The sequence below is a fragment of the Thamnophis sirtalis genome, unplaced genomic scaffold (assembly GCF_051295495.1).
Source record: "Thamnophis sirtalis isolate CommonGarterSnake01/CBP01778 unplaced genomic scaffold, rThaSir2_p1.2 scaffold_5, whole genome shotgun sequence".
Classification (NCBI taxonomy): Eukaryota; Metazoa; Chordata; class Lepidosauria; order Squamata; family Natricidae; genus Thamnophis; species Thamnophis sirtalis.
This window is the reverse complement of record NW_028261385.1, coordinates 108,784,726-108,812,507: the sequence shown is the minus strand read 5'-3', so window position 1 is coordinate 108,812,507 and position 27,782 is coordinate 108,784,726. Positions and strand designations below refer to the sequence as shown.

Sequence of the window (27,782 nt, the reverse complement as noted above, 5' to 3'; positions counted from 1 at the left end):
TTCAATTCCAGAGCTGACTCTATTTGGCAGAGCCTACCATGTTCCGTGACGAGCAGGGTGGTGAGCTTCGGAAGCTCTGCCATGAGGTTTGGGACAAGCTTTAGAGAATCCTGAGACAACCATTTCCTCATGGAGCTGTAACCTGATGGCTTTCAAGTCACCGTATTCATCTTGCCCTTCCAAACCATATGACATACATCTCACTCCCCTCTTCATTCTCCTCTTTGTGTTAAGAGATCCTTAGTGGTTGTCAGAAAAAAAGAGGCAAAATGAAGCATTACATCAAAATCAGTACTTTGGCTTGATTCCGCAGCTCTGTTTGTCAGCCAGCTGTTCTGGCAATCTGGATTATGCTTTGGGGCATCCAATGGCCATCTGTGTTTTGTGACAACTATTCAGGGGTGGGTATTTAAAATGGTAAGTTTTATCAATGTTTGTTCCAGTTTTACATCTTTGGCTTAAACATCAGCTGTTAGTAATTTCAGATGTATAAAATCAACACTGCTTTTATATACTCAAACAGATTCAAAATCAATGACACAACTATCTAACAAGGCAGGCATAAGGAAGCACAAATTAAAGGACTGTTAATGTAAATTCATAAAGAAAACCAAACAGAAAAACCCTTCACTGCTTATTTGCTTTCTTGTGCTTTTGAAAGCAAGCTTTGGACTGAATGCATAAAATATAATTATGCAGTTATGCAAGTTTAATAAAAAAAATATAGTCATGAACGATACCAAAGTTACAATTGCAAGGATAATAATATAAGCAGTAGCTCAGACCCCCCACGACTACTCTAGGTGGACATGTGGCCTTGGTTGTGCAAATAAATATATAAATAAATATGTCTGTAATACATCACATTCAACTTTGGAAATTAAATTTTATTGAAAAGGAATATGATATATACACCATAATGTGTGACTGGAGTTGGAGAAACATAAAGAAACCTATGGTCTGGTAGTTCAGTTCTATGGACCATTTTTAAAGATAAACTGGGTTCTTAAGATTCCATACTAAATGAACTTAAGCTTTATTATTGTGATGCATTCCATCACCTGGAGAGAGTCTCCACCATTAATATACAGCTGATTTTAAGATCTGTCTAAGAGGTTTCCTGTCACCATTCCCTATTTACTCTTGGCTGGGTCATGTCGTCTCAAACATAGCAAAGGGGATGTGAGATGTTCTCAGAATACACTGCAAACTGTTGGTTTGCCAATCAAGAGGTGAACTTTAGGACCCATAAAATAGGAAACATACACACTTTATTTTGCTTAAGAATTGCCCTGTTTGGCAACCATTCAAAGCTATGATTGTGTTAAGAAGGTAACTTTATAACTGATATTCATGTTTATGACCATCACAGTATTCCTGCAGTAAGATAATTGAAATTTGGATGCTTCACTCCTGGGTTGCAACAAGCTGACTCAATAGAAAAATAAGCAGTGAAATTTCAAGTTGCAGTTTCATGGCTCCTTTAATAACCGCAGTGATTCACTTAATGGCAGCAGGGTCATGTGATGTCTTACTTAATAACTGAACCACTGTACTTCAGAATTATACAGTATAATTTCAGATACTGATACTTGTCTAGGATTGGAACAAAGTTGCTACAGAGAGATCTAAAACCTGTTTTGCTGCCTGTTGTGTAGGACAAAGCAGTGTTTCTTCCTGCAGTCTTGTATCTGGTATTTTAAAAATAAAAATAATTATATTTTTAAAAGGGGGATAGAATGTGATTTTGGGGGAGGGGTGTAGTCAGAATGTTTGAGCCCTTCCTTCCCCTTCCAACCTTTGGGGAGACGATGTTAGTGTTAGTGTGTGCGTATTCATAGGTTTCCAGTGTTCAGTTTTGTAACGCTATTGGAATACTATGAGACCATACAATTCACAAGCAGTTAGCCTGAGTCACTTAAGAAAAGAACAGAAAGAAAAGAAAAAAAGAAAAGGACTTCATTTCCACTAGGTTCATCCATCATAGACTTTCTAAGATCAAAAATCGACTTCTCTCTCAGGCAAATCAATAGTTTCTAACCGGCAATTTCAAAAGAATGTGTTTTCTTGTGTTGAAGTTCTGTTCACTAACAAAAAAACTCCCCAGGTCTCCTTCTATCATCTTATTTTGTTGCATTAATAATACAGTAATTTAAAATAGTAAATTGCAAAGTACAGTAATTTGAGTTGTTTAACATAGGTGACAGATACTAAACCACTGATGCGGTTGCTCAATTTAAGAAGCTGGACTAGGAACAAGGGATGCCCAGGTTCTGGCCCTTCCTTAGCCATCACCTTGGACCAGTCACCCACTTTCAGTCCTAGGCGGCAAAGTCAACAAACATTTGTAAACATCTGTCTACAGCTATCAACATCTATCTGCTGACATAACAATAATTGAAAAGAAAAAAGTATGGTCCATTGACATCGCAATACCTAGTGATGCACGAATTGAAGATAAAAAAAAATCACAAAATACCGGGACTTGCAAATTGAGGTTGAGCGACTGTGGCAAAAGAAATCATGTGTTGTCCCAATTGTAATTGGAGGCCTTGGAGCAATACCTAAAGGGCTACCTCGCTATTTGTAAATTTTGAATTTATCAGACTTGAACATTCTGATTCTACACAAAAACTACCTTACTTGGAACAGCTTATATCCTCCAACGTTACCTTAACACTTCCTAGGTCCTTGGTTAGGACTCGAGCTGTTAGGCTACCAACCAGCCCCAAAGGCTGTGAATCTCACCAAAGATTAACCACATAATAATAATATAATGATAATGATAGAAGAAAGACCAGTTTGAATGTAGCTTGGATTGATTACAAGAAAGCATTCGACTCCCTGCCATGTTTTTGAATAATCAAGTGTCCAGAAATAACAGGAATCAGTAGAAACATCACTTTGTGCAATGGCACAATGGAAGGCACAATGGCACAATGGAAGACAAAGTTGCTGGTCAATGGTGACAGGCTGAGAGAGGCTAATATCAAGAAAGGAATCATTCAAGGAGACTCAGTATAATCACTATTGTTTGTCTTGCACCAATTCCTCTGTAAGCAATATGGAACAAGTCAGGCCATGGCTATCAAATAACAAAAACATCTGTGTCAGCGTTCCAAATATCATCCAAAATTAAATCAGAGTTCAAGGCAGAGCTTTCCTTAAAGTTCCAATTTATTAAGAGAAACATATTGGCACATCTGTGGAAAACCCGAATCTGAAAACTTCCTGGATTTCCCACTCAGTTGAAAGTTAATGAACGTGTCCCCACACCCACAAGTCCATCACATGGTCCAATCTTCCACTGCCATGCTGGCAGTTCCACCCATCCAGTTCCGGTCAGGCTCAGAGGTGCAGAGACAAAAGAGAGAGAGACGCACACACAGAGTGAGTGATTAAGTGAGTGAGTGACACACACACACACACACACACATACACATACACACAGAGTGACAGAGACAGAAAGAGAGGGGAGAGAGACAGAGAGACAGCGAGAGAGAGGGGGGGAGGGAGAGACAGAGAGACAGACACACAGAGTGACAGATGGGGGAGGGAGGAGAGAGAGACAGAGAGACAGAGACACACAGAGAGAATGACAGACAGACAAACAGACAGACAGAGAGAGAGAGAGACAGAAAGAGAGAGAAAGAGAAAGAAAGGAAGGAAGAAAGAAAAGAAAGAAAAAGTGGGAGAGAGATGAAGAAAGAAAGAAGGAAGGAAGGAAGGAAGGAAGGAAGGAAGGAAGGAAGGAAAGAACGAACGAACACAATTGAGCCTAAAATTTAGGTTGCTAAGCAAGAGCATCGTTAAGTGAGTTTCACCACATTTTCCAAGTTGGCCACGCCCAACTGGTCACATGACTGCCACAAAATAGGCCACATCTGCAGAATAGGTTCTAAAAAATTTTGAAACCCACCCCTGGCCCACACCCATAATTTACTGCCCCCCCCGTGCCGTATCCCCTGTGCATACATGAATGACACCACCACCCTGCACATGCGCACATGGCTTTTTTGGAGCCTGGGGAGGGCGAAAATGTCCTCCCCTGCCTGCCTAGAGGCCCTCCGGAGGCTGAAAATGCCTCCCAGAGTGTCCGTGCGAGCCCTGTATTTACCTGGCATCACGTGGAGACTCCTGGGAATGAAAGGCCAGTATGGGTGGGCCAGCCAAAAATCAGCTGGCCAACATGCACAACAAGCTAGGGCAACAGCTCACATGCCCGCTAATATGGTTCCACGTGCCTTCTGTGGCACATGTGCCACAGATTTGCCATTACGGTGCTAGGCTATCCCCTCTCTTTTACATGCACAATCTGAAGCTGTAGATTCTATATCAGATGGTAACAGGGCATTATAGAATATTTTTATAACAATATATATATTATGATATAATATTCTATAATGTTCTATTATAGAATATTATAGATAGAACTATGTTCTATTATGGAAATAAACATTATCTGATATAGTATTGCTGCTCAAAATTGTGTGGACCACATAGATGGCTGCTGGAAGAAGATTGCACAGACAACAATGGCATGACAAAATAGCAACCACGATGCATTGGAATATCTATAAAAATACTATTTGATTGCAAGCAAAAACTGGTGGGACTATAAAATAAACAATAGAAAAAGAAGGAGCTAAAGTACCCTGGGACATTAGAATTCAACAGACAAGTCCATGCCAAATATCACTGTAGACTTAACAATTGTTGATAAGAAAGACAAAAAAGCATGGATAGTGTATGTGGCAGTATATGGAGACAGCAGAACAGAAGAGAAAGAGTAATAATAATAGGTGCCTTGAGTGTAATCCCAAAACATCTGGAGAACCACTTGAACAGAATCAGCATTGCAAGATCACATTCGATCAATTGCAAAAGGCAGCTTTATTTGGAATGGCTTACATCCTGTGATGATACCTTTAACACCATCAAATAACATCTACCTATACCAGGTATTTGTGAAAGATTTGATAAGTGAAAAAAATGCTAAATCTATCTGGCTATGTGACCAACCATAATTATGACAATAATACATGTACTGATACTGTACACACAAACCTCATCTGAAATTATAGTGTACAGACTTGTAGCTAAATTAATTAACAACTAAGTATGGGGTTTCCTGCCTAGGCAGGGGGTTGGTCTAGAAGACCTCCAAGGTCCCTTCCAACTCTGCTATTGTATTATTGTATTATTAAGTTATTATAGAATATATCTCCATATGACGGATCTTTGGTGCTTTCTGAACTTGGTTATTTTCTTGCTGACATTTCATTACCCAAACTAGGTAACATCATCAGTTCTAGTAAGGAGTGGGGTTTGCGCTCAACTTTTATTCTAGTGGCTTGCCCTTTCAGTGTTGGTGGGGGTGGTCTTAGAGGTTCTTTAGTTGGGCTGTTTATTGTTGGCTTGTTTGGCAGTTCCTTAATTGGGGTATTCTTTACTTGATTGTTAGTCTGATGTTAAGCTCTATGCTTATCTGGGTGCTGATTGCTGGTGGGGAGTTGATTTGGTCTTTTTGTTCCCATTTTGGCTTGTTGATTGTCTCTTTTGCATAGTATATAGATATTGTTTATGTCTATGTGTTTATTGATAGCTAATATGTCAGAGTGCCAGGCTTCTAGAAATTTCCTAGTGTTTTTGGACTTGGCTTGGTCTAGGATGGTAACAATTTCTCAGTAGAAAATATGGTTAAATCTGTCCAAGTGTTGTGAAATTAAAGAGTTTTCATCATTTCTTCTGATGGCTAGTTGCTGTTCGTGGATGCGTTCTGCCAGACGTCTGCCTGTTTGCCTACATAGTGGTTGTTGCAGTCATTACATTGTATGTTGTAGATGGCTCTTGCTTTTCTTCTAAGGCTGCTAGGTCTTTTGGTTTACTTACAATGTTTTGAAGGGAGCTAGTTGTCTTGTGTGCTATGCTGATTCCATGTGTTTGTAGTAATCTGTTGGTGATTTCTGAGATGTTCTTCTGTATGACAGTGTTAATCTTTTTAGGGCTTGTGTTGGTAGTGCTGTATTGGGTTGGGTGCTCCGGTACTTTTTGATGAAGTTGCATGTATATCCATTTTGTTGGAATATGTTGTATGGATGCTTTCTTTCCTCTTTTGCTGTTCAAGGTTGGTGCAGTGAATTTGTGCTCATCTAAATAAAGTTTCTCTTATGGGAGGTTGCTTTGGTAGTGGAGCATTTAGTTGGTGTGGGTGGTTTTTCTTTATACTTGTGTTTCTAGTTTGCCATTGTGGTCTCTGTTGATCAGGATGTTTAGGAAGAGTAGTGAATTGTTGTTTTCTTCTTCTCTGGTAAATTGGATTCCTTTGAACATGTTATTGATGGTTCTGTGGGTGTTCTGTTACTGGTTCTTTTTATTATAGTGAAGGTGTTGTCTACATATCTGTTCCATATTTTGATTTGTATTTGTGGAAGTGATGTTACCTAGTTTGGGTAAGGAAACATCTGCAAGAAAACAACCAATATCAGAGAGCATCAAGGACTCTTCATTTCAACCCTGAACTACAGGACTTACGGATACTTCCATATTCTTAGGAGCTTGTTGATTTATATATCAGTGGTTGGACTAATTTTTAGCATTTTCAAATATATTCAGAAAAGAAAATGGCAGTTCTTGTTTGGGAAAGGTAGAAGGCTGGTTCTGCCTGGCAGCAGTCATGCCAATTGAGAATTTCAGCACTGTCTCTTCCAAGGGGGAACTTTTAGTCATGCTGTTCTTTTCCTCACATGTAGAATTCTGTACAGTTTATTTTAGAATAATACAGGCATCCTGGTTGTTAGATAGGGTGAATGGATGAGACAGAACTCAGGCTTCAGTGACAACAAACAGCTCTTTATTCGATAACTATGTACAAATCCAGTGCTCCTTTTATAGGGAGCTGTCAGACGGCTCACCAATCGGCTTTGAGTATTTTCCCGCCGGAATGGAGGACCTTGGTTGAGCCTATTGCTCCAGTCCCAATATGTAACACGGGTACTGTTAAATAATTTCACATTTTTATCAAACCCTCTGATGCTGGCAAGCTGAAAAAACAACAAACGTGAATTTCTCAATTACTTATATGTGAAATGCATACATTCATATGTGCAAGCTGCATTACTAGTAATATGATTACTGAGGGAGTTCAACCAATCTCATTGTACATACATTGTGCAATGACAATACAGAATTACTACTACTAACTACTACTACTACTACTACTACTACTACTACTACTACTACTACTACTACTGATTAGGACATTTAGATTGTAAAACATTAAAAATGAATCATATCAAAAGCAAGTGTTGAGAAAAACATTATATTATTTAATCAAATGAGATGCCTTCTACCAACCAATGTAAGATAAGGTTTCTTAATTGCAACTTCTATTGAGAGTTTTCATGTATTCAATTAAACCCTCAGTTTAGAAAATAGTCTAATCAATTTAAAAAAAGAACTATAATACTGGAACAGTTCAAGATATACTTTAGCATATTTTTGTCACAACAAATAATGTGTTATAATGAGGAAATTAGGTCTTTATTTTTGGTGTTCTGGGTAGCTCTAACCTGGATTTTTGTTTTATATATGACTTCTCTGATGTCAGTATAATTAAATTAACTACATAAAATACAACATAAATTATCTTTACCCCAAATACTCAGGAAGGGTATGCTCTATTTCAGGGGTGTCAAACTCAATTTCATTGAGGGTTGCATCAGGGTTGTGTTTGACCTCAGGGGGGGGAAGCAGGGGGGACATGACCAGGGTGGGGGTGGCCAGCGCAGTCCTCCTTTTTATTAGCAGAGGGTTGTAGGAGACTATGGCAGCTGAAAACGGAGCTCAGGAGCTCATTTTCGCTGGCAGAAGCAACATGGGCTGGTCCTTCACTGTTTTCAGGACAGTCTCACAGGGCAGATGTAAGTACCCCATAAGCCAGATCCAGCCCCCGGCCTTGAGTTTGACACCCATGTTCTATTTCATATACACATAATGATTTAAATTACACTCCAGAAATTTCTCCAATTTGCTTCTCTGATGCTTTCTACTGACTCTTTTTAATTGTTGTCATGTTTCATTTTATTTCCTTCCATGTTATAAGAAAAATAATTACATGTAGAAATTTAAAATCAGTTCTAAAAACTGATATACTATATATCAAACCATAGAATATTTGTTGGTTTTATCTATATCCTTGATTGCGTTATATTCTAAATGAACTGAGAAGTTGTAAAGGAAACATACACAAAATAAATGATCTGTATCCCTACCATTCTTAACATTGGCTTAATGTCTGCAGGGTAATATTGTGGTGACTTCCACAGCAAAGCTCAGTATTAATGCCACTATTATCAACTAAATGAAACAAAATCCATTATTGGATATTTCTTCCAATGTATATGCAACTAATATACGCATGACATAAACAATGCAAAGTTAAGAAATGATATGTTCCTTCATATTGGTTTGGACAGTTACAGATGATCTTTAGTCATGAGATATAACACTGGAAAATAAGAATTAAAATACAAATTGCAGATATATTTAAAAAAGGCTAGTACTAAAGCATTGGACCAGGAGTCTATGAAATATAGTACACATTTGTTTATCCATGCCTATAGAATGTGGTATAAAGCAAGGCCTTTTTCAGTGAACTATGTAAAGAGCACATAAATATATATTTGGCAAGTTGCCAAGTAACTGGGGTATTTTGGAATTTGGATGGTTAGCAAGGCTTTAAATCTGGCTTGATGACTATTAAAAAGGTCAGTACAATTATGCAGTGCTATAGTTTGGCCCACATAAAACACATTGTAGGGGTTTAAATGAGTTTTCCAATGCCAAAATAATTCATGTCACGAAAATTTATATTTAATACACTACCAGAAGATGATAATGCTTCTTGCCAGAGAGGTCAACTACGGTAGGTTTGTAAGTAAATAGAGAAGAGTTCTTATTTACTAAGAAAAAAGTGACTCTAGGGGCATCTCCAAACTGCTACCTATTTTTCTCTTTAGAAATGTAATCCGTCATACAACAAACTCCCTAATTTCATCTACCCAAAGAGTATCATAATTTAACCTTAATTTGCTTATTCATTAAATACAACACCACTAGTCACTACACCAGAATTTTATAGGTTTCTCCTGATTCAGGTGTTACCAGAAAAAGAAAACTAAATTCCAACAGCAAACTGAAGAAATTTTACCTCTAAACTTCTATGACTGCTACTAGTATCTTCACACATTAGTAGCAATGCAATGCATTTATACGTTGCATAAAACTAAAACCAAAGGAAAAAACAGCCAAGGAAAACAATCAAGGAATCCCAATCATTCCATAGCATTTGGAATGACTTTCCAGCCAAATAGGATGATCAATATAGCTAATATAAACTTTCATAAAGTAATAAATTAAAACAAACCTATTAATACATGACTGAAAGTACATTTTAACTTATCTACTGCCCCTGCAGAGATTCATACCAATAGCCAGTCTAAAACAAAATTACCCAGTGTTCTTCCACCTGGACACATAGGATTTCATCCAGGAAGAATATGAAATCATGTGTGCGCCTTGCTGCATATGTTGGAGCAGATTTAGCTGACTGATTAAAAATTGAACAACCTCAGCATATACAACAAGTCTAGTACAATCCAACAGCAACCCAAATATTCCTCCAGGGAATTCAGCCTGGAGGAATGTTAAGACTGGATTAGTACTTCAACATGACCCCAGTAAACAAAATGCAGCAGTAACCAGTTGAAAGAAGCAGACTAGGAAAACAATCATGGATGAAAGCACCCCAACTGATCTATTATTAAAAAGCAACTTCTTTAGCTAGAGGGCCATCTTCTTTGTCACTGTGACTTCCTTATAGGACCTTTAGCAACAGGTCAGATTAGCGCCTTCAACATATTCTCAAATTCCTTTCAGTTCACAGCCATCCATATATGTAAACACCAGGGGTGGGTTGCTGCCATTTTTACTACTGGTTCGCAACATGTGCGCAGCCTGCAGATATGCTGCTCAATGTAAATTGTTCTTCGCTCATGGACAGAACAATTTACAGTGAACTGCATATGTGCAGTCACTAAAAACTAAAATGGCGGCAGGCCAGCAGCAGTAAAGGAACCAGTTCAGGGGCGTGACCCAGGTCTGAATTCCACTACCGGTTTGGCCGAAGCAGGCCGAAGCAGGAGCAACCCACATCTGGTAAACACAACAACACATTTCTCAATCACAGGACCAAATAAAAGCAGCAGCAAAGCTTATCTTCTCTCTGCGTACATAACAGAAACCCAAGAAGCAAACACCCCAAAATAAAAAATCTTTGGCATCAAATGAGTCTTTGGTAGAAAATGAGACTGACTATAAATCCCAAAGTTCCCATGAAGATGTTTACATATGAATTATCTTATTTGCTCTTATTGTTTTTATGAAAATGGGACAATAAAAATAGCCCTTGCTATGATATTTTCTAGAAAGAAAAGAATCCTCTATTACTGTTTATTTTTCAATATTATTTAACCTATTCATATTGTACTTGGTAGAAATATGTATTTAATATATTAATCAATATTTCATAATAGTATTAGATGTAACTTACATCATATGATAAAAATATGAACATATTCAGTCTTATGTAGAGCTTCTGGAAACCTGTCTGGTCCTGGAAATAAAATGGTATGGTTTTTATGCTACAGAGCATACTTTCTCATCCTTGTAGATTAAAAAGAACTTCCTCTCCCCCCTTTTTTTAAAAAAAGCCCCTATCATGTACTCTAATAATTGGATTTTTTTTTAAAAAAGTGACAACATTTTTTTATTCCTGTAGAAGATATTTTTCTTGGGGGGGGGGGAAGGGGGGAGGGGGGAAGAGAGAGAGAGAGAGAGACAAGACACAGAGAGAGACAGAGAGAAAGAGATAGAAATAGCTGAAGCTATTTGTTACTTGCACACTAAATCTCAAATAAATAAATAAATGTGTTTGAATTCATAGTAGAGAAATGCAAATTTGATTTAATAAATATAAAAGAGCCCTGATAGGAAGATTCCAATAATTGGAGTATAGCAATTATTTCAAAGGAACAAAAGGAATGGAGAGATGGGAGTTATAGTAATGCATGCCTGCTTGGAGATGGGAATAGGCAATAATAGGTTAAATGTCAACATGTAAATGATATTATGCAAGTACCACTACCCATATACTTATGTCAGACATTATCATAAGTATGCAGTTGCACTGTTTCTGTGTGTTCAACATACACCATTACTTAGTATGAATTCTTTAGATATTATCTGTGAACACAACATTAATTAATATGCATTCCCATTGATAATATTTATCAGGAAACAAAAGAATGAATGAATATAAATATATATATATATATATATATATATATATATATATATATATATATATATATATATATATATATATATATATATATATATATATATATATATATATATATATATATATAATATAAGCTGATAAGGAGGAGACCTGTGGCTTAATGGCTAAGACGTTTGCCTAATATGCAATACAGCACAGGTTCGAATCCCAGCAAGGGTATGGCTAGCTGATGAGAGCTAAATAGCTTGAAATAGATCTATACTAGTCTCCCTTTATTTATTTATCAGCACAAATAAAACAAAACAAAACACACACACACACACACACACACACACACACACACACACATATATATATATATATAAAGGAAAAACTTTTGAAAGGAATATGGATGCTAAGAAAATTGTTTTACAGTGTTCAATGTTTATCTAGACTATAATCTTGAATTCAGATCTGCTTTGTTAGAAACAAGTGTGCAGTGTTTCTATGGTAATAATTTTTAATAAGCCCTTTGCCAATGAAAATATCTGTGATAAAATGAACACAGATTTCTTTCTAAAGGAAGAAGGCAGGAAAGGAAACCAAAATACATGCATGGTATAAGGGATCAAACTCAGGTACATTGTTAGTTACAGCTGCACCTTTCTTCCTGTCTCATATGGGATGGGAGGGGGGTATACATTTTTAGGAGTTCTGCATAGAATGGAGTAGAAACCGCCCCCATTTTATATTTCTGAGATCTATTCTTCAAATGCTACAGCTGTTTTCTCTTAAATGTACAGCTATTTAAAATATATTTATACATTTAAAGATTCTGTGCCCAGCACAAACCGCTTAACCCATTTTCCTTCTGAAATTCTGTGCCTTCCTCCAGTGCTAAATTCCTAAACCAGTTAAGGGGTATGGCTTTAAAAATTAATGTGTGTTGTTATGAACAGAGAAGCAAGATTAATGGACTGTGAAAATAACCTTGGGAAACAGGAGGAGGAAGAACTGCAGCCTAGACAATGGTCAGACAAAAGATACCTCATCCCGAAAAAGGAACAGGGGTCTGGAAAGCACCTCAGAAGAGAAACTCTCCCCCCCCCATTTTCTGGGAAGGGGGGGGGATGAGAGGGAAGGGCTGCTTTGAGGCAATATTTTGTTACTGTAAGCTCACAATAAAGATAGAATTAGTATTCATGGTTTTGGTTTCTTGTTTGGATTGTCTCAAAGGGCTCTCACATAAAGTCATAAATAAGTGATTTCCTCACATGTTTGGATTTTATATTTAATCAGGGAAACAGATGATTAAGCAAATATAGATTTTGACATTAGTTCCAGTAGAAGAGAATATCTGTAGCTCAAGGTTGAACTATGGAGTGTTTGGTGCTCTCAAAGCTTGGTTGTTTGCTTGCAGATATTTTATTACCTAACTAGGTAACATCATCAGTAGCAGTACTGATAATTAGCATTAATTTTCTGTTACCATCCACAAGTACATATACATATTTGCTTCCTATGGCAGTCATTTTATTGTTTATGTAGATGTACAGTACATAACATATGTGTGTGTGTGTGTGTGTATTGAAAACTGTAAATTGGAAGAAATCACATCTCAAGACAGAAAAGAGTAAAGGTAAAAGGAAAGTTTGCATGTGATATGTCAGTCCAATCTAAAACTGTCAATACATTAATCATCAGAGCCTGGAAAATCAAGTTCTGAAAAACCAATCAGTAGCAGGAAAATTCCTCTATCAATTGAACTTAAAAAAAGAAAGAATATAGCAGCTGTGTTTTGTCTTTGTTTTGCATTTTTTTCTCTAAGAGGAAGAAATATTTCTTCTACAGATGGATAAATAAATGCCAGGTAAGGAAGAAACCTGAATCAAAAAAATGCTGGATTGGAGATAGGATAATAAGTAAGTAAAAAGCTGACTCTAAAGCTATATGAGATATTAAATTTTGAGTATGTATATTGAAAAATCATCTGAGTTGTACTGATTTCTTTATTTGCATTTGTTTTTCTATTTCCTTCTGTTCTTGTTCTCTATATGTACATAATCTTGTCTGGAAAGCAGTCAGTTGAAACCAATCTCTTCAAGTTAGTTTCATCATTTTTCTTTTTGTTTTCATTTCTCCCTTTGACTTTCACTCACATTAATTGCCTAATCTTGTTATCCATAATAAAAGGCTTGAATTTCTTTACTGAATCAACCCACTCATTCTCTTACATTGACCACCAGGAGGCACCGTGTGACTGGTTTCATCCTTATTTGGAACACTCTTCATCTCCATTAAGCTAAGCACCTCTGAAAAGTCAAGGGACATTTACTACTCAACTACTTGAAAAGTAAACCAATCCAGAGAGGGACTGGTTCTGGAAGAGAATGGATGGTGGGCAGCAGAACAAGCAGGAAAGAGGAAAGATTCAATTACATGATTGTGGATGAAGGATCTGTAGAATCCTCCTGGGTGTCATCATTTCCTTGTGCATTCTTGGGCAAGCACACAACCACAATACAAAAACTATAAAAAGTAACTTCAGAATTGATCCTAAATAACAGTAGTTTAAATTTTGATTGATAAAAACAGGTCAGTTTTATTTCAAGGTTTAAAAAAAGGGTAAAGGAGTCCCTTTACTCTGCTGGTAGTTGCTGACTTTAGGGGGCAGTGCTCATCTCGATTTCTGTAAGCCATTAAGCCAGCTCTGTCCAAAGACATTTCTGTTACCTTCTCACCAAAGTGGTACCTATTTATCTACTCACATTTATTTATTTCAAGCCATCAAAAATACAGAAAAGAAAATTATTCATAAGGATACCGTATTTTTCAGAGTATAAGACGCACCTTTTTGCCTCAAAAAAGAGGATGAAAATCTGGGTGCGTCTTATACATCGAATACAGCATTTTTTGCCTCCCGAAGCCCCGCCCCTTCACCAAAATGGCTGTGCATACCCTTGTGGAGGCTTTTAGAGAGCTCCTGGGGGCTGGGGAGGGCAGAAATGAGCAACAAACGGACCATTTTTTGCCCCTCCAGCCCCCAGCAGCATTCTATAAGCCTCCATAAGGCTATGCATGCAATTTATTTGACAAAAACCCTGCCTATTTTTGTGAAAAATGGGCAATTTTTTGCTTTTTTTGCCCCCCTGGAGCACTCTGCAAGCCCCCCTCCCCCCAGGCTATTCGTGCTTTTTTAAAAAAAGGGTCTGTTTTTGCAAAAAAAGGGCCATTTTTGGAAGGTTTGCAGAATGCAAAAACTTTTTTCCCCCCTTTGGAGAGCTCTTTAACTGATTGATGAGAATTGATCAAGTGCTGTGCCAGCAGAGAGAGTTTTAGGTACTGCAGATTGTCAGCGATTTCCTTCTCCAGCCCAGGGATAAATACACCTGGAAACATCTACCTGTCTACCTACTCTCTCTCTTCCTCTCCCTACCTATCTACTGTATTTCTCTCTCTCTCTCTCTCTCTCTCTCTCTTTCTTTCTCTATCCCTCTACCTACCAAACTACCTGCTTTCTCTCTCTCCCCCTATCTATGTATTGTATTTCTCTCTCTCTATCTCTTTCTATTTCTCTCTCTCTATCCCTCTACCTACCTGCCCACCTACACCCTCTCTCTCTCCCTACCTACCTACTGTATTTCTCTATCTCTCTATTTCTCTCTCTATATATATATATACCTACCTACCTATCTAACTACTCTCTCTTCCTACCTACCTACTGTATTCCTCTCTCTTTCTCTCCCTCTCTATCCCTCTATCTACCTACCTACTCTTTTTTTAAAATTTGCCTCTTCAAAATCTTGGTACGTCTTATACTCTGGTGCATCTTATACTCCGAAAAATACGGTATTTAAATTCAACATGATTGCCCTTTTTAATAGTGCTGAATTTAAATATATGCAGAAGTGAAATATTCATGCAAATGAACACCACCAAGAAATCCAAACTTGTGTGTGTGTGTGTGTGTGTGTGTCTGTGTGTCTGTGTCTGTGTCAGCTAATAATAATAGACGTGGCATGTTTTGCAGATCATTTAAAAGACAGGATCAAAACACAAAGATATGGGAATTCGTCATTTTAAAGTATTCTGGTATGTTTTCAAGCTTTTTTTTGTAATAGCTTGCTTTAAAGATGCAGCTGCTTTAATGAGTCAACTTGGAAAAAGCTTGCTTTTTTTAAAACAGACCATAGTTTTTCCCCTTTCAAATGACCAAGTAGTTTTCTGAAAAGGTGAAAACCATTCTACCAATTCCTCATTTTAGGACTAACACATTTTTCAGAGTAGATTAGTCAAATGCAGGAATTAAAGTCAATGAAAAATGACTAATACAAATTACAAAAGCCCAAAGGCATTCTACCCAGGTTCAAATGATGACCACTTATCCCTTCTAAAGTGATGGTTGAAATATACTGGTAGTGACACAGTGAATTAACTAACATTGTTGCTTTAGGCCATCCAGTCTAGATGTTCTTTTCCTCTAAAGAAACTGTGCTGCAAGTCTGTAACTTGATTGGAATAACATGATTTGATTGAGTCAACCATTCCCTTTGCCCTATCCATTGGTATCATTTAATTACAAGGGAGCAAAGTTCTCCCAGTCATCACAATGAAAGCTGAACAGCTGCCAAATCTTGACTTTTGGGGTGACAGCAAATGAAGAAAGGTAATAGAAGTCCTTGTGGCAACTGGACTGGGATTAGCAGCACTGTGTATGAAGTTGGTTGATAGAATATGTACCCCCTTCTGGTCTCTTTTCCATCTGCATTCAGTGGACACCAAGTGAAAAAGTGGCAGAGCACCTAAGAGTTCTGCCTTGTTTAGAACTTTCCTTTAGAAGTAGGGAAACAAATGTTAACACTTTATTAAACCACTCAGTCCTGTCTATTTGTATGATACATTAATCAAGGAGATTTAATTTAGCTCTAATCAACTGCCTGGGATTAATTGACAGGTTATAGGTGAAATCTTTGACTCAGCTGGGTCAACCCCTTGACCTAGTTGTGTATGTCATATGAACAGACTTGTTTTCAGAGAACCAGCTGTCAGCAATGACCAAGGTATGAAAGATAATAAAAAACCTACTAAATCAAGTTGTGAGCAACCCTTGTCCCCCAATATTCTTTCCTTCTTTTCTCCAACAGAATCATGTTTTTGGAAGGAATCATTTAGGTCCCTGAGTTTTATGCTTGGTTAGAATAATAGAATAACAAGAGTTGGAAGGGACCTTGGAGGCAGTGGTGGGATACGACCGGTACGCCCTGGTGCCTGCTGGGAGTACCAGGTACTGTTCCGGTATGATGCCCCAGATGGCCCACCTGCCCGCCCCCTCTCCTTACCTCTATTTGAGCCATCCGGGGCATTTGCGCATGAGCATGGGGCATACAGCATCTGCGCAACGCTCCGCTGAGCAGCTGAAGCCGGAACCCACCACTGCTTGGAGGTCATCTAGTCCAACCTCCTGCTTAGGCAGGAAACCATATAGCATTTCAGACAAATACTGTTTCTCTGTGACAAACTAGATGGAAATTTCCCTGAAAGATGACAGTTTAGCAAAGGAAAACCATCCCCAGTAATTTCTTCCATTATTCAACTTTATATGTTTTAATGACACAACTTTCATTCCAACATATAACTCCCATTATCCTTGTTGCCTTTCTTTATATTTCTTCCAGTTAAGTGCCCCTCCGAACCTGGATATAGTATCAGTCCAAGGCTGAATAAATGTCATACTGAAGCCCAGAGACAAGATAGCAAGATCCACTTGAGTCCAATCCTTTATTTGCGTACACCTAATGAACTGAATGTTGCCAAACAAAACCTATAATCTTCTTACCTACCAAATATATCCTGAGAGATTCTAGGGGGTGGCTACCCTGAACCTCTTCTCCCCACCCTCAGAGACTGTGCAATCTCTTAATCTGGACCTCTTTTTGGGAAGGTTCTGCATTGCCAAAAATCTCCCCCATTGCTCCTGCAGGTGCACATTCCATCACAACATAATGGTCCTATTGTTGCTGAGTACCGGTCTGTTGAGATAAGGAGAAAGTCTCCCTTCTGACTCCAGTAGTCTCATGGGGTGGACCACATCTCAGGAAAATCCTCAAAATTTTCCAGGAGTAGAACAGAGACGGAAGGCAGGGCTTAGGGTAAAAAATATTCTAGGTTACACGCTAATTAACTTGTATGTCATGCCAAAGTCTATTAGAGTTTGCAACTGTATTTCTACCTGAGTTTGAAGAGTAACGTAAATGCCTAAATATTTGACTAAAGTTCCACATGTCTAGGATACACTTGATTTCTGAGTGCCCCTTGAAGTTAAGACTTGTTTGAGTGACACTTTTTCTGACAATTCATATATGGAAGGTTGCAAAAAACCTCCACAAATACTTTAAGTCCTCCATTGACATCCAAACAGTCTGCATTAAATCAAGTCTGGGTACCAATGGAAGACTTACAATGAGAAACTGGTAGAAGGAGGAAGGAAGGAAACAATTATTCACTTTTCTTCTTCCCTCTTCCTACATCCTCACATAAGAGATATCAGAAGTGGAGGATAACTACTGAATGCATTTCCTCATTATTACACCTGACAGTCCCTGTTTAAGCTGGTAAATGAAGCCTCTTTTTCATGCCAGGCAACATCCTAAACTAACTAACAGCTGAAAGTCAGTAATATTGCACTGCGTGCTACCTTATTGGAAGTGAAGGGTTTCACAGTTGGTGGTCACTTGCTTGACTAGATCATTAATATTAATTCTCAGGCAATAAGGCCGTTACTCAGTAATGAAGGTTTGTGGCTGCTGCAGCTGCTCTAGCAATGGCTGCCAGATTTTGGGTCAAGATTGTTATGGGACTTTGTGATAGTGATAGTCAATTTTGTTCCACCTAATAGTTACCTGATTTATTTTGGAGTAAACTGATCTATCTGTATCACAAATTGATTCAAGGCATAGGCTCTTTTGTGACACTGAGAATATAGGTAGAAAAATATAGGTAGTAAAATTTTGCTTTCAGATTTCATGCCAAGCATGGCAATAAATCTGGTCTTTCCAGACGCTATGAAACTCACAGATGTGGCACAATCAGATTTACTGCGGATAAAGTACAAACCATATACACACAAAGTATCAAAACACAGAAACCTCTGACATATGTTTTCTCCAAGGTTTAAATGTTACACCTTTCCCTCCTGCCTTTCAAGGCAATGGCCACTTTTCCATTATCATGGCCTTGAACCCCAGAGATATTTGCTCAAAATTTATATAACAGTTCCTCCTAGCCTGCTGGTTTCTGGCTCACCATTTTTAACACTTATAACTCTTATCAAGGAAGACAAGGATAAAATAAGATCTAATTAAATCCAAATTTGCTGTAGTTTTAAATACATTCTAAATTCATAAATAAATAAGTTCTAAATTCATCTATTATTAGTTCCCTTGCCTCTACTTTACTAGTGAGTACAATTGATATATTCCCAATGGCAATCAGTTTCCCTGGGAAATAAGGCAAGACTTAAGCACAACAGAAGCATAGTAGATATTCAGTAGAAAAATTTATTCGAAGATAAGTATCCTGCCTATTTCAAAAGGAATATAAATCTCCTCAAAGAGTGGGATTGACAGCCTTGGGTACTCCTTGCTTTAGGTTACTAAATCTGCTCTGATCACAATTAACATTGCATAAACATCAGTTGCTCCTCCAGCTCTTTTTTTTAGTAGAAATAAAAAATTCTCCATAATGATTTACTTCTGGACATGCACTTTTCCTTTCTTCAGAAAAGAGCACTTGCTGTTATCAAGCAATATAGTATATTTAGATTAGATTAACATAATAGCAGATTAGAAAGATATCCTTAACAAAATTAAAGAAAATTATCTGAAAATGTCCCCCCCTTTATTTAAAAAAAAAGTTTATTTCTCCCATTATTTTTAAGAAAATGGTAGCAAACTCTTTCCCACTTGTTGCAAATTGGAAGGTGCTGGAAATTTTCAGTCCCAGAAAACACTACAATATCATTAAAACCAACATTATTTTATGTACTCACCATGGACTGTAGATACCAAGAGAATTGTGAAGAACAGCAGCAACTGTGATGACCACATGACTGTGGCCCAAAATATAAGGTTACTTCAACAGTGGAAGTTTTCAGAAGAAAAATATAAAGATTTCTCTCTGATGGTAATCCTCTCAGGGATATTCAATTTAATCGCAATTCAGTGAAGCAGGCGGAGAACACAATAAACTAGCTCTAAAACCAGCACCTTCGACAAATGTCCAAAACTCAAAACCTAGAAACAAAAATAAAAGTTACAATTAATTTAAAAAGTAAATGTTGCTATTCAGCTCAATATAACCATTGTAACATTTGATTTAAAACTGTATCAAGAAGTCAAGAGCATATTTGGACATTTTGTCATTTTGTTTTGATAATCAAAACAAGAAATATGACAAGGTCAACAGTACTGTGCTGCTTTCATCATATATATGAATATACTGTATGTTCCAGAGAATCTTGATATTATGGGTTTGTATACATGTGATTTGTTGGAATTACTATAGCTTTTTGGCTGAAAAAGATTTGAGAACAGCCAGGAATGAGAGAAATTAAGTACTTGGGAATAGGGTGAGGGAGTAATTAATTTAGGTATATGTAAATCACTTTCTGAAGTGATTATATTAAAATATCTTGAAGTAAATTCAGATTCTTAGCAACTATCAATATATTATGCTAATGAGATAAGCTTTAGGGGGATCTTTAAACAGTCAATTCAAAATTGTACCAGTATGGACCAATATTAAATGTCAATTTTTAAACAGTCATCAGATTAAAGCGGTACTTTTGTTACTATTTTTTTTATTCTGCAGCTATTTATTTCATTCTCTTTCAGACAGCTGTTACAATCAGCTACAAATTTATTTTAGGTTCTTTTTTATTCAACTATTATGGCGTGTGCCATTGTAAATCCAGACAGAGGTTATCGGCAGCAGAATGACTTCATCAGAAAGATCAAGTGATCATTGCAATGTTCCACCCTTATGTACAGTGCATTCAGAAAGTATTCAGACCTTTCACTTTTGTCAGTTTTGTTATGCTGCTGCCTGATTCTACAGTGGTTGAAATTCAGTGATGTCAAATTGTTAGAATATATGACATGTCATGAGGTCTGTGCCATTTTGTACTTTTGTCATGACATCACACTCAAGTTGTATAGGGCTGTTTGGCCCATAATGCATGTTTGTTACTAGCCTCCCTTACGGGGGTACCAATATTCAGAAAATTTGAAAAGTGCAGTGTTTTTCTCCTTTTCCTAATTTTATACCAGTGATTTTTATATAGAACATTGATGTAACATTTTTCAATACTGCCTCGATGAAGACATAAAGCTGTGATTTTTTTTTGTGGGTTTTGATAGTTGACAACCACACCAGAATAAACCTGTGCAAAATTATCACTAGCCTTCTTCAAAAATATGTATTTGATTTCAATAATTTCAAAGGAACAGACATGATAAGTGAATGGGCAATAAAACAACAATATCAAAAGCAACAAAATGCAGCATGAATAACCAATCAAGTCAGTCCCGATCCCTGGTGACTGCATTTTTGGGAGCTGTTTGTCCTTACCTGCTTCCTAGGGCTGGCAAGAAGGACTGGCCAAAGGTCACCTAGCTTTGTACCTAAGGTGTAACGAGAACCAGATGCCTCAGTTTCTAGACCAGTGTTTCTCAACCTTGGCATTCGCTGGCTGGGGAATTCTGGGAGTTGAAGTCCGGACATCTTCAAGTGGCCAAGGTTGAGAAACACTGGTCTAGACTGTTGCCTTAACCGCTACACTAAATTGTCTCTCCTCCTAAACCTTTATCTACTTTTTATTCAGCACCTACGCACACCCTTAGTAGTTGATGTTTTTTTTAAAAAAATACCCTACAGATCACTTTCAAAAAAAGTGTCGTAATCAAGCTGGCTCGGCACACAAGTGTTTGCCTTCTCTTATGACTTTGCAATCCTTGATGAAGGTTATAAAATATTCCAAAAGAAAGAGAACTTGTGTAGTTAGAAGTAGAAACTTTAATTTAAAAAATAGCTGTGAAACATTTTAAATTACTATTATGACAATATTCTGGCATAAAGTCCTACATAAATTTGGCTGTGACAGCAAAATGAATCCTACAAAAACTACCCCTTGATGTTATGTCAAGAAAAGAATTGCTTTCTTCTCTTGTCACTTTTGTTCATAATATCTGTAACAGCTTTGGGGAAAAAAAGTCAAAAAACCAAAGAAAATAATTCCCTGTGGGGGAATTTCATATTCAGATAAAAGATCAACAGCAGAGACACAAATCAATTTTCTCAGATAGAAAATATCACTGCAGACTAAGTAGAAGAGACATGTTCAGGATGGAAAGGTATAATATTAGATTAGAAAAACTTTTTAAGTTGTGAAACTATCTGTTTTCCCAGCAAGGCTGGCCCAGGTTTCCCAAACTCAGGATTTTATAAGAAAGAAATGTTGATCCAACATCTCTAATCCAGCAGACCTTAAAATTTCTCTTTCATGAAAATGAAAACTTTTCATTTTCTTCCTAAATATGGTGCAGATCAATGGGATAGTTCTAAGATCACACATACTGTAATAGGAAGGCAATTTACAATAAGGAACTGATTACATTTTTTTTTCCAAATGTTGGAATAGCTTTTCACCTTTTTCTAATTTGGTCCATTTTAAACTATGAAAGAGAAAGAGCTGTCTGCACACTATCCTTGATTAAAAATACATTATAGTCTCCAACACTGCAGCCAAGACTCATCTATTATCTTTACATAATGGGATCTTCTGAGAAAAATGTTATTTGATGACTTTACATCCAAATTTCCTGAGAAGAAAAACCAGAAAATGAAGCTATAATTTTTTAAATAACCTGAATAAAGAAATAAATGGGTGGTTCACAAAAAATATTATATTAATCACGTCAATGTAATAATGTTCACGGCTAACAATCTTCCTGGGTAATTATCAGCTTTTAATCACAATATCTGGGAAAATAATATGCTTATAATAAGGAAATTAAAATGTTTGGAGCCATTGGGAAACTTGGGGGACTATTTAAATGTTAAAATAGTTGCTGAATCTGCTTTAGGCTTTGGGGAATCATCCTAAAATGTCAGTATTTGCTTCGTGTGTATTTGTTAAGTAATGTAATTTCTTAGGAAATGTAATTGACTTCTATCATAAAGCTACAAGACCAATTCACCAATTGTTTTATAATTCAGTATGCTTCTTACAAGGGCCACTTCAACATTTGCCATGAATAACCAACAAACAATAGATTAATTCAGCTTCCTTACATTTGGAAAAACTTTTAAAACTTTACATTTTTTTAAAAAATTGGGCAATCTGCATTGTTCTAGGTGAATTTATTGCACTCAACCATTCCTTCCTCTGTATTTTAAGATTTTTTTAAAAAAAGTTCTACCTTTTTGCAGTTTTCCACTATGATATAGTTAAGATGTATAAACTTCCTTTTGGAATGAGCCCTGTGTCAAAGTGAGTTTCCAACTTGTTCCAATTTGCAGCAAACTATTTTCCAAGCCAAACCTTGCTGTAAATACCTGCTCTCTACAAGTAATGCCAACTACTTTCAAATTCCTGATAGTTCTATGCTTTCCCTCCCAACTAGCCATTCCCAGTATAGGTTTTATTTTAGTCCTGTACATTTTATCTTATGTAAACCTCTGAAAAAGTCATTTTAGTTGTCTCCAAGTTTTTTACCCAATGTAGTTCTAATAATCCTTGAAGTTAAGCCTATCTACTCTTTTTATCCTTTTTATTTTTCTTTTAACACTACTGTTATAATCCATAGCAAAGTGATAGCAAACCATCCTTTGAAGTAATAATAAACCCATGCTTTCATTCTAGGGATAATATACTGTATCTTGTGTATAGGCAGATCACACTGGTATTGAAAAACTGTAGAAGTGCAAAAACTGAAAAGGAGATATTAAAAAATAATGAAGCCCACTGGTTTATCCATTTATTCATAAGTTAATCAAACCCTTGAAAAGTTTGAAAGCATTTATACACTTATCTGGCAATAAGATTAATTGAAAGTAATATTTGCTTCTCTGCCTACACAGAGATTGGGCAAAACGTGGCATATGATTAGGACTGGGCACCTTTTACTCTGTCTCAGTGTGAGAAACCTGTTCCCTCTGTTATGCCCTAACATAGCAACTTCAGGCTGGTGTAGACATACCCTCTTCTATGTGGTGCCTAGGCACTCCCTTCCAGGGCCATTCTGTTGTGGGGTATCAGAAAATATAATTCCCTGAAACAAGCCCCACATGAAATATACCCTGTATGCCATCAGCCCACAAAAGATCTGTTCCACAGGATTCTTTCAAAGTAGCAATGCTTTAGAGTTGTGTGGACAAGCCCACCCCTCCTTTGCCCCATGAGTGGATTGAGGATTTCAAAAGAGCACTGAACCAGAGGTCAAAAGTAACTTAGTTGTTTGATGAGCATGTTCTGGATGATAGTTAGCTTTCTTTTATACAAAGCCCATCAGAATGAAAGCCTATAGGGGAACAAATTTCTTATACCCCAGAAAGGATTTCACCACAGAACTTTCCTGGAGATTCAAGATAGACTTTTAAACTTCTGAAAAATCTTTCCTTTATTTTTAACAAAATAAAATTAGGGTAAAGTATTAAGGTAATAAATATAGGGAAAGATAATATGATTCACAGCATTCCGACATGAAAAATCTGGTGAAGAAATTGTTTTAGTGTTTTCTTATTTCTTCACTCTTATCTAGTTGTCATACCAAGTTTGCAGCTAGCTCTGGCAACTTGTACTCAAAAATATATTTTATTCATATTTCTTTCTTCCCCCTTCCAAGTGAATATAAGTTATCACTCATCAGCTCATGCCCTGACTCATTTTTTTTGAAAAAAAATCAGAAATAAAGTTTTAGTTTAGCTAAACCTGTATGTAAATGTCTTGCTAGCTCCTTATTGATCCTTGTACTCTCTCATCCTGCTTTCTCCCCAATTTTTAATCTATTTTAAAATTTTAGATGGACACCTATATGATATAAAACAAACCTAGGCAACCAACAAATACAAAAATAAAACATATGATTAAGACTCTTGTGTTGCCATAACCCCATCCTCTCAAAAACACTTCCTTCCCATTCTGGCCCAACACCCCCAAACTGCACAATGTTGCATTTTGGACCAGTTGAAATTTCTAAATGATCTTCAAGACCAACCCCATGTAGTACTGCAGTAGTCCAAATAAGGAATAGACATCAGTAGGGCTTCTCAGTCCAAGTACAGGTGCAATTTGTACAAAATATGAATTTGTCAAAGCCGTACCCTTCCAACCACAGATGCTCTCTGTTTCTCTAGCAGGAGTCATGACTCCAAAAAAGTATGTTGCAAGTTATGTAGCTATTAAAAGTAGTAAATACTTCACCACTTTGAGATGTATATGAAAATTCCAAGAATTCCAAGAGACTGTAATCAGCAGGTCAGCTAGTAATTATCATGGCCGGGTGAGGACTTGATCCTGGATGTAATCAATTTTAGTCCAGCACTCTTAATCACTAAATTTCCTTGGATTTTAAAGCTAAATGCATACCAGTACCTATTACCTCCAAATCATACTGCGTCCAAAATACTACTGGAACAGTGATATTGTCTAGTATTCTTTGCAAATAACACAATAGATGCACACAGAACAGGCTTTTGTCTCTCAAAATTGATGTTACTTATTGCTTAAGTGTAAAATAAAAAAATCTTTAAAAAGACCAGAAAGTTTGAGCTTAACCTTCCATATGCTGTACAACCTACAGCTGATTTCTTATTCTTATACTATACATTCATTTTAATTACTATGGTTTATTCTTATTTTCTTAAACATTCTTCCCATTGTTTTTATTCCTTTCCATTAAGTTGTGTCTGATTCTTGAAGATTGCTTGGACAAGTCCCAGTTTTCTTGGTATGGTTTTTCAGAAGTGAATTGCTATTGCCTTCTTCCTAGGATTGGGAAAAAGTAACATTTTTGTAATATGAAAAAAAGTTTACATTTTTGAATTTAGTGCCAAAATCCCCACTACACTATTATAAATACTAAAAAAAGAAAAAGAAAGAAGAAACTAAAATAGTATGTAAGCATCTTATTTCCTCCTCCTCCTCCTCCTCCTCCTCCTCCTCCTCCTCCTCCTCCTCCTCCCCCTCCTCTTCTTGCTATAAATCTATTTCTTATCATTCTATCTTTATTTACAATTATACCTTTATTTTGGTCAACATTCACTTCTTTCTCTCCAAGGGTCTACATTAAACAACTTTGATCTTCTCCCCCTTTTCCTTCCACAATCTCTTACTTTAAAACAATAATTTCAGTCCTTTCAAGTGCCTGAAAGTTCCAGGCCTCTCACCAAGCTCCATGCTACTCTTTGAGTCTTTTTCTGACTTGGCTCCGCTGATATCAATCAAGATCTCTTGTGCTCACTACCACACCACCACTCATTGACTGCATTGGGTGACTGGATCTCATGAAAACAGGAGGGTTGGCCTTGAAATGGGGAAGGAGATGTGGTCATTTTTCTCTCAGTACTGTATTTCCCCCCTTCCACAGGGAAGCATCCTGATGCCCACCAGCAATTTTTGATTGGCTCCCATCATTCCCAGAATCAAGCAGGATGACCAATTGTACTTCCAATATCTAGAGATTTACAGGTATCTAGGAATATTATCTCTGTGTGGCTGGGTGCCTTAAAGCACCTTCTACATATAAAACTGGTGCCAGAAAAGAAAATCAAAAATTGATATAGGGCAACGGAATGTCTAAATTCACGTTTTGCATTAAGCATAGTTTATTCAACAAACCACGGTATATAGTATTTGAGGACTTCACACATTATATTATAAAGAACAGAATAAAATCCATGAGGTGTATTCATAAATAAAGTCAGAAAAAATAACAACAGTAGAACATGGCATATTATGTGAATTACATTTCTTTAATTATATGTAATATAATTTGAATTTATGTGACATTTGAAGGAAAAGAATCCACAGCAGTATCAAAATAAGTATGATGACTTTTTTATTATAATGTTCATGATGTTTATTATAATGGTGAATAACCATTATCACACTGGAAATAATGATTCAAAAATAATTATTTCTCAATTGTTCACTCCCATGCAGTTTATTCAGAAGTAATTTCAAGCAAATTCAATTACTTTACTCCTAATAATTATACATAGAGTTGTACACATATTTTGTTGGAGGTCATTATTAGCATAGCATATGTTTACTGCAGAAATATTTTTAAACAGGAAAATGAAATCCTTTCAGGCAATAAGCGGAAATCAGATGTCTATAGTTCAGATTTCAAAACAACTAAGGAGTCAAGCATCACCTTCTAAATATAAAAGAAAAATCATCATAAAATGGCAACCCAAATGCAAATTACAAGGTTGGTTAAGCAAATACAAAAATACCCTTTGCTACTGCTTAGGAGTATTGTTTTTTCTTTCTTTCTCTCCATCTCCCACCCGCACCATTCCACTCTAAGTTACTGAGAGAGCATTTGCCTGAGAGCACCTGATAAAAAACAAGGCAGAAATCAATAACACATTTATAAATGAAACTCATTCCCACCTATTTGCCTAATTAACACCAGCACACTTGCTAATGAAGTACTTTACAATAGCCACTTTTGAAAACTGAGTGACAGATTGGCATGTTGTTTGCTTCAGGCAATAGGTACTTTTCCAAGACTTGCATTCACAGACTTAAATTTGTCCCATGTAGTGTGCATATTAAATATTTGGATCTGTACAATCCACAAATTTTCAAAAGTATTTAATTCAGTTTCTTTCATTCCCATTTAGAAATTCTTTTGCATCACTAGGAAAGTTTGAAGATGCAACGTATTTCTCATTAATATTAACATTTTTTTCTTTATTGAATGATTGTATGATATCTGGGTGAGTGTCCATGATAAATCTTCATCTTTAATCCAATATATTTTTCAAGATCTGTAAGTAAGTGGAGGTTGTAATGCAAACCTGTTTTCTCAGATGTAAATGCCATGATTTTTAATGTTTACTCCACAAGGATTGAGTTATTAGACAGAAATTCCCAAAATATACTCCACTGACAGTCACCCCTCCCCCCAAATCAATTACAATGAAAATAACATTTGCTTTTCTTAACAGAGGATATGATGGTGAACTGCAGAATTAGAAGTTTAAGAAAGAATAATGGAATGAAAAGAATAAATAACATTCCATAAACTAATATTCCTCTCTTCTTCCCAGAAGAACAATCCAAACTTATACATCAAATATACATAGGCATATTTCGTTAGATGAGTAATGAGCAGGTGTGTATTAAGGCATAGGGAGATGTACTTTTCATTTG

General features: G+C 36.6%; 1 protein-coding gene and 1 long non-coding RNA gene across 21 annotated transcripts in view; one reads left to right on the top strand and one right to left on the bottom strand.

The window, feature by feature from the left end:
• LOC148045540 (uncharacterized) overlaps positions 1 to 534 on the top strand; it is a 99,812-nt gene extending 99,278 nt beyond the window's left edge. The window contains exon 4 of the long non-coding RNA XR_015696782.1: positions 12 to 534. This is a non-coding gene — a long non-coding RNA (uncharacterized LOC148045540). The remainder of the gene's footprint in view (positions 1 to 11) is intronic.
• Positions 1 to 27,782, bottom strand: part of ADGRL3 (adhesion G protein-coupled receptor L3) — a 540,567-nt gene that overhangs the window by 327,122 nt on the left and 185,663 nt on the right. For all 20 annotated transcript variants that reach the window (XM_087716492.1, XM_087716493.1, XM_087716494.1 and 17 more), the window contains exon 4: positions 19,389 to 19,632. In XM_087716492.1, the coding sequence (XP_087572618.1) occupies positions 19,389 to 19,446 (58 nt within the window). In that variant the 5' untranslated portion in view covers positions 19,447 to 19,632. The remainder of the gene's footprint in view (positions 1 to 19,388; positions 19,633 to 27,782) is intronic.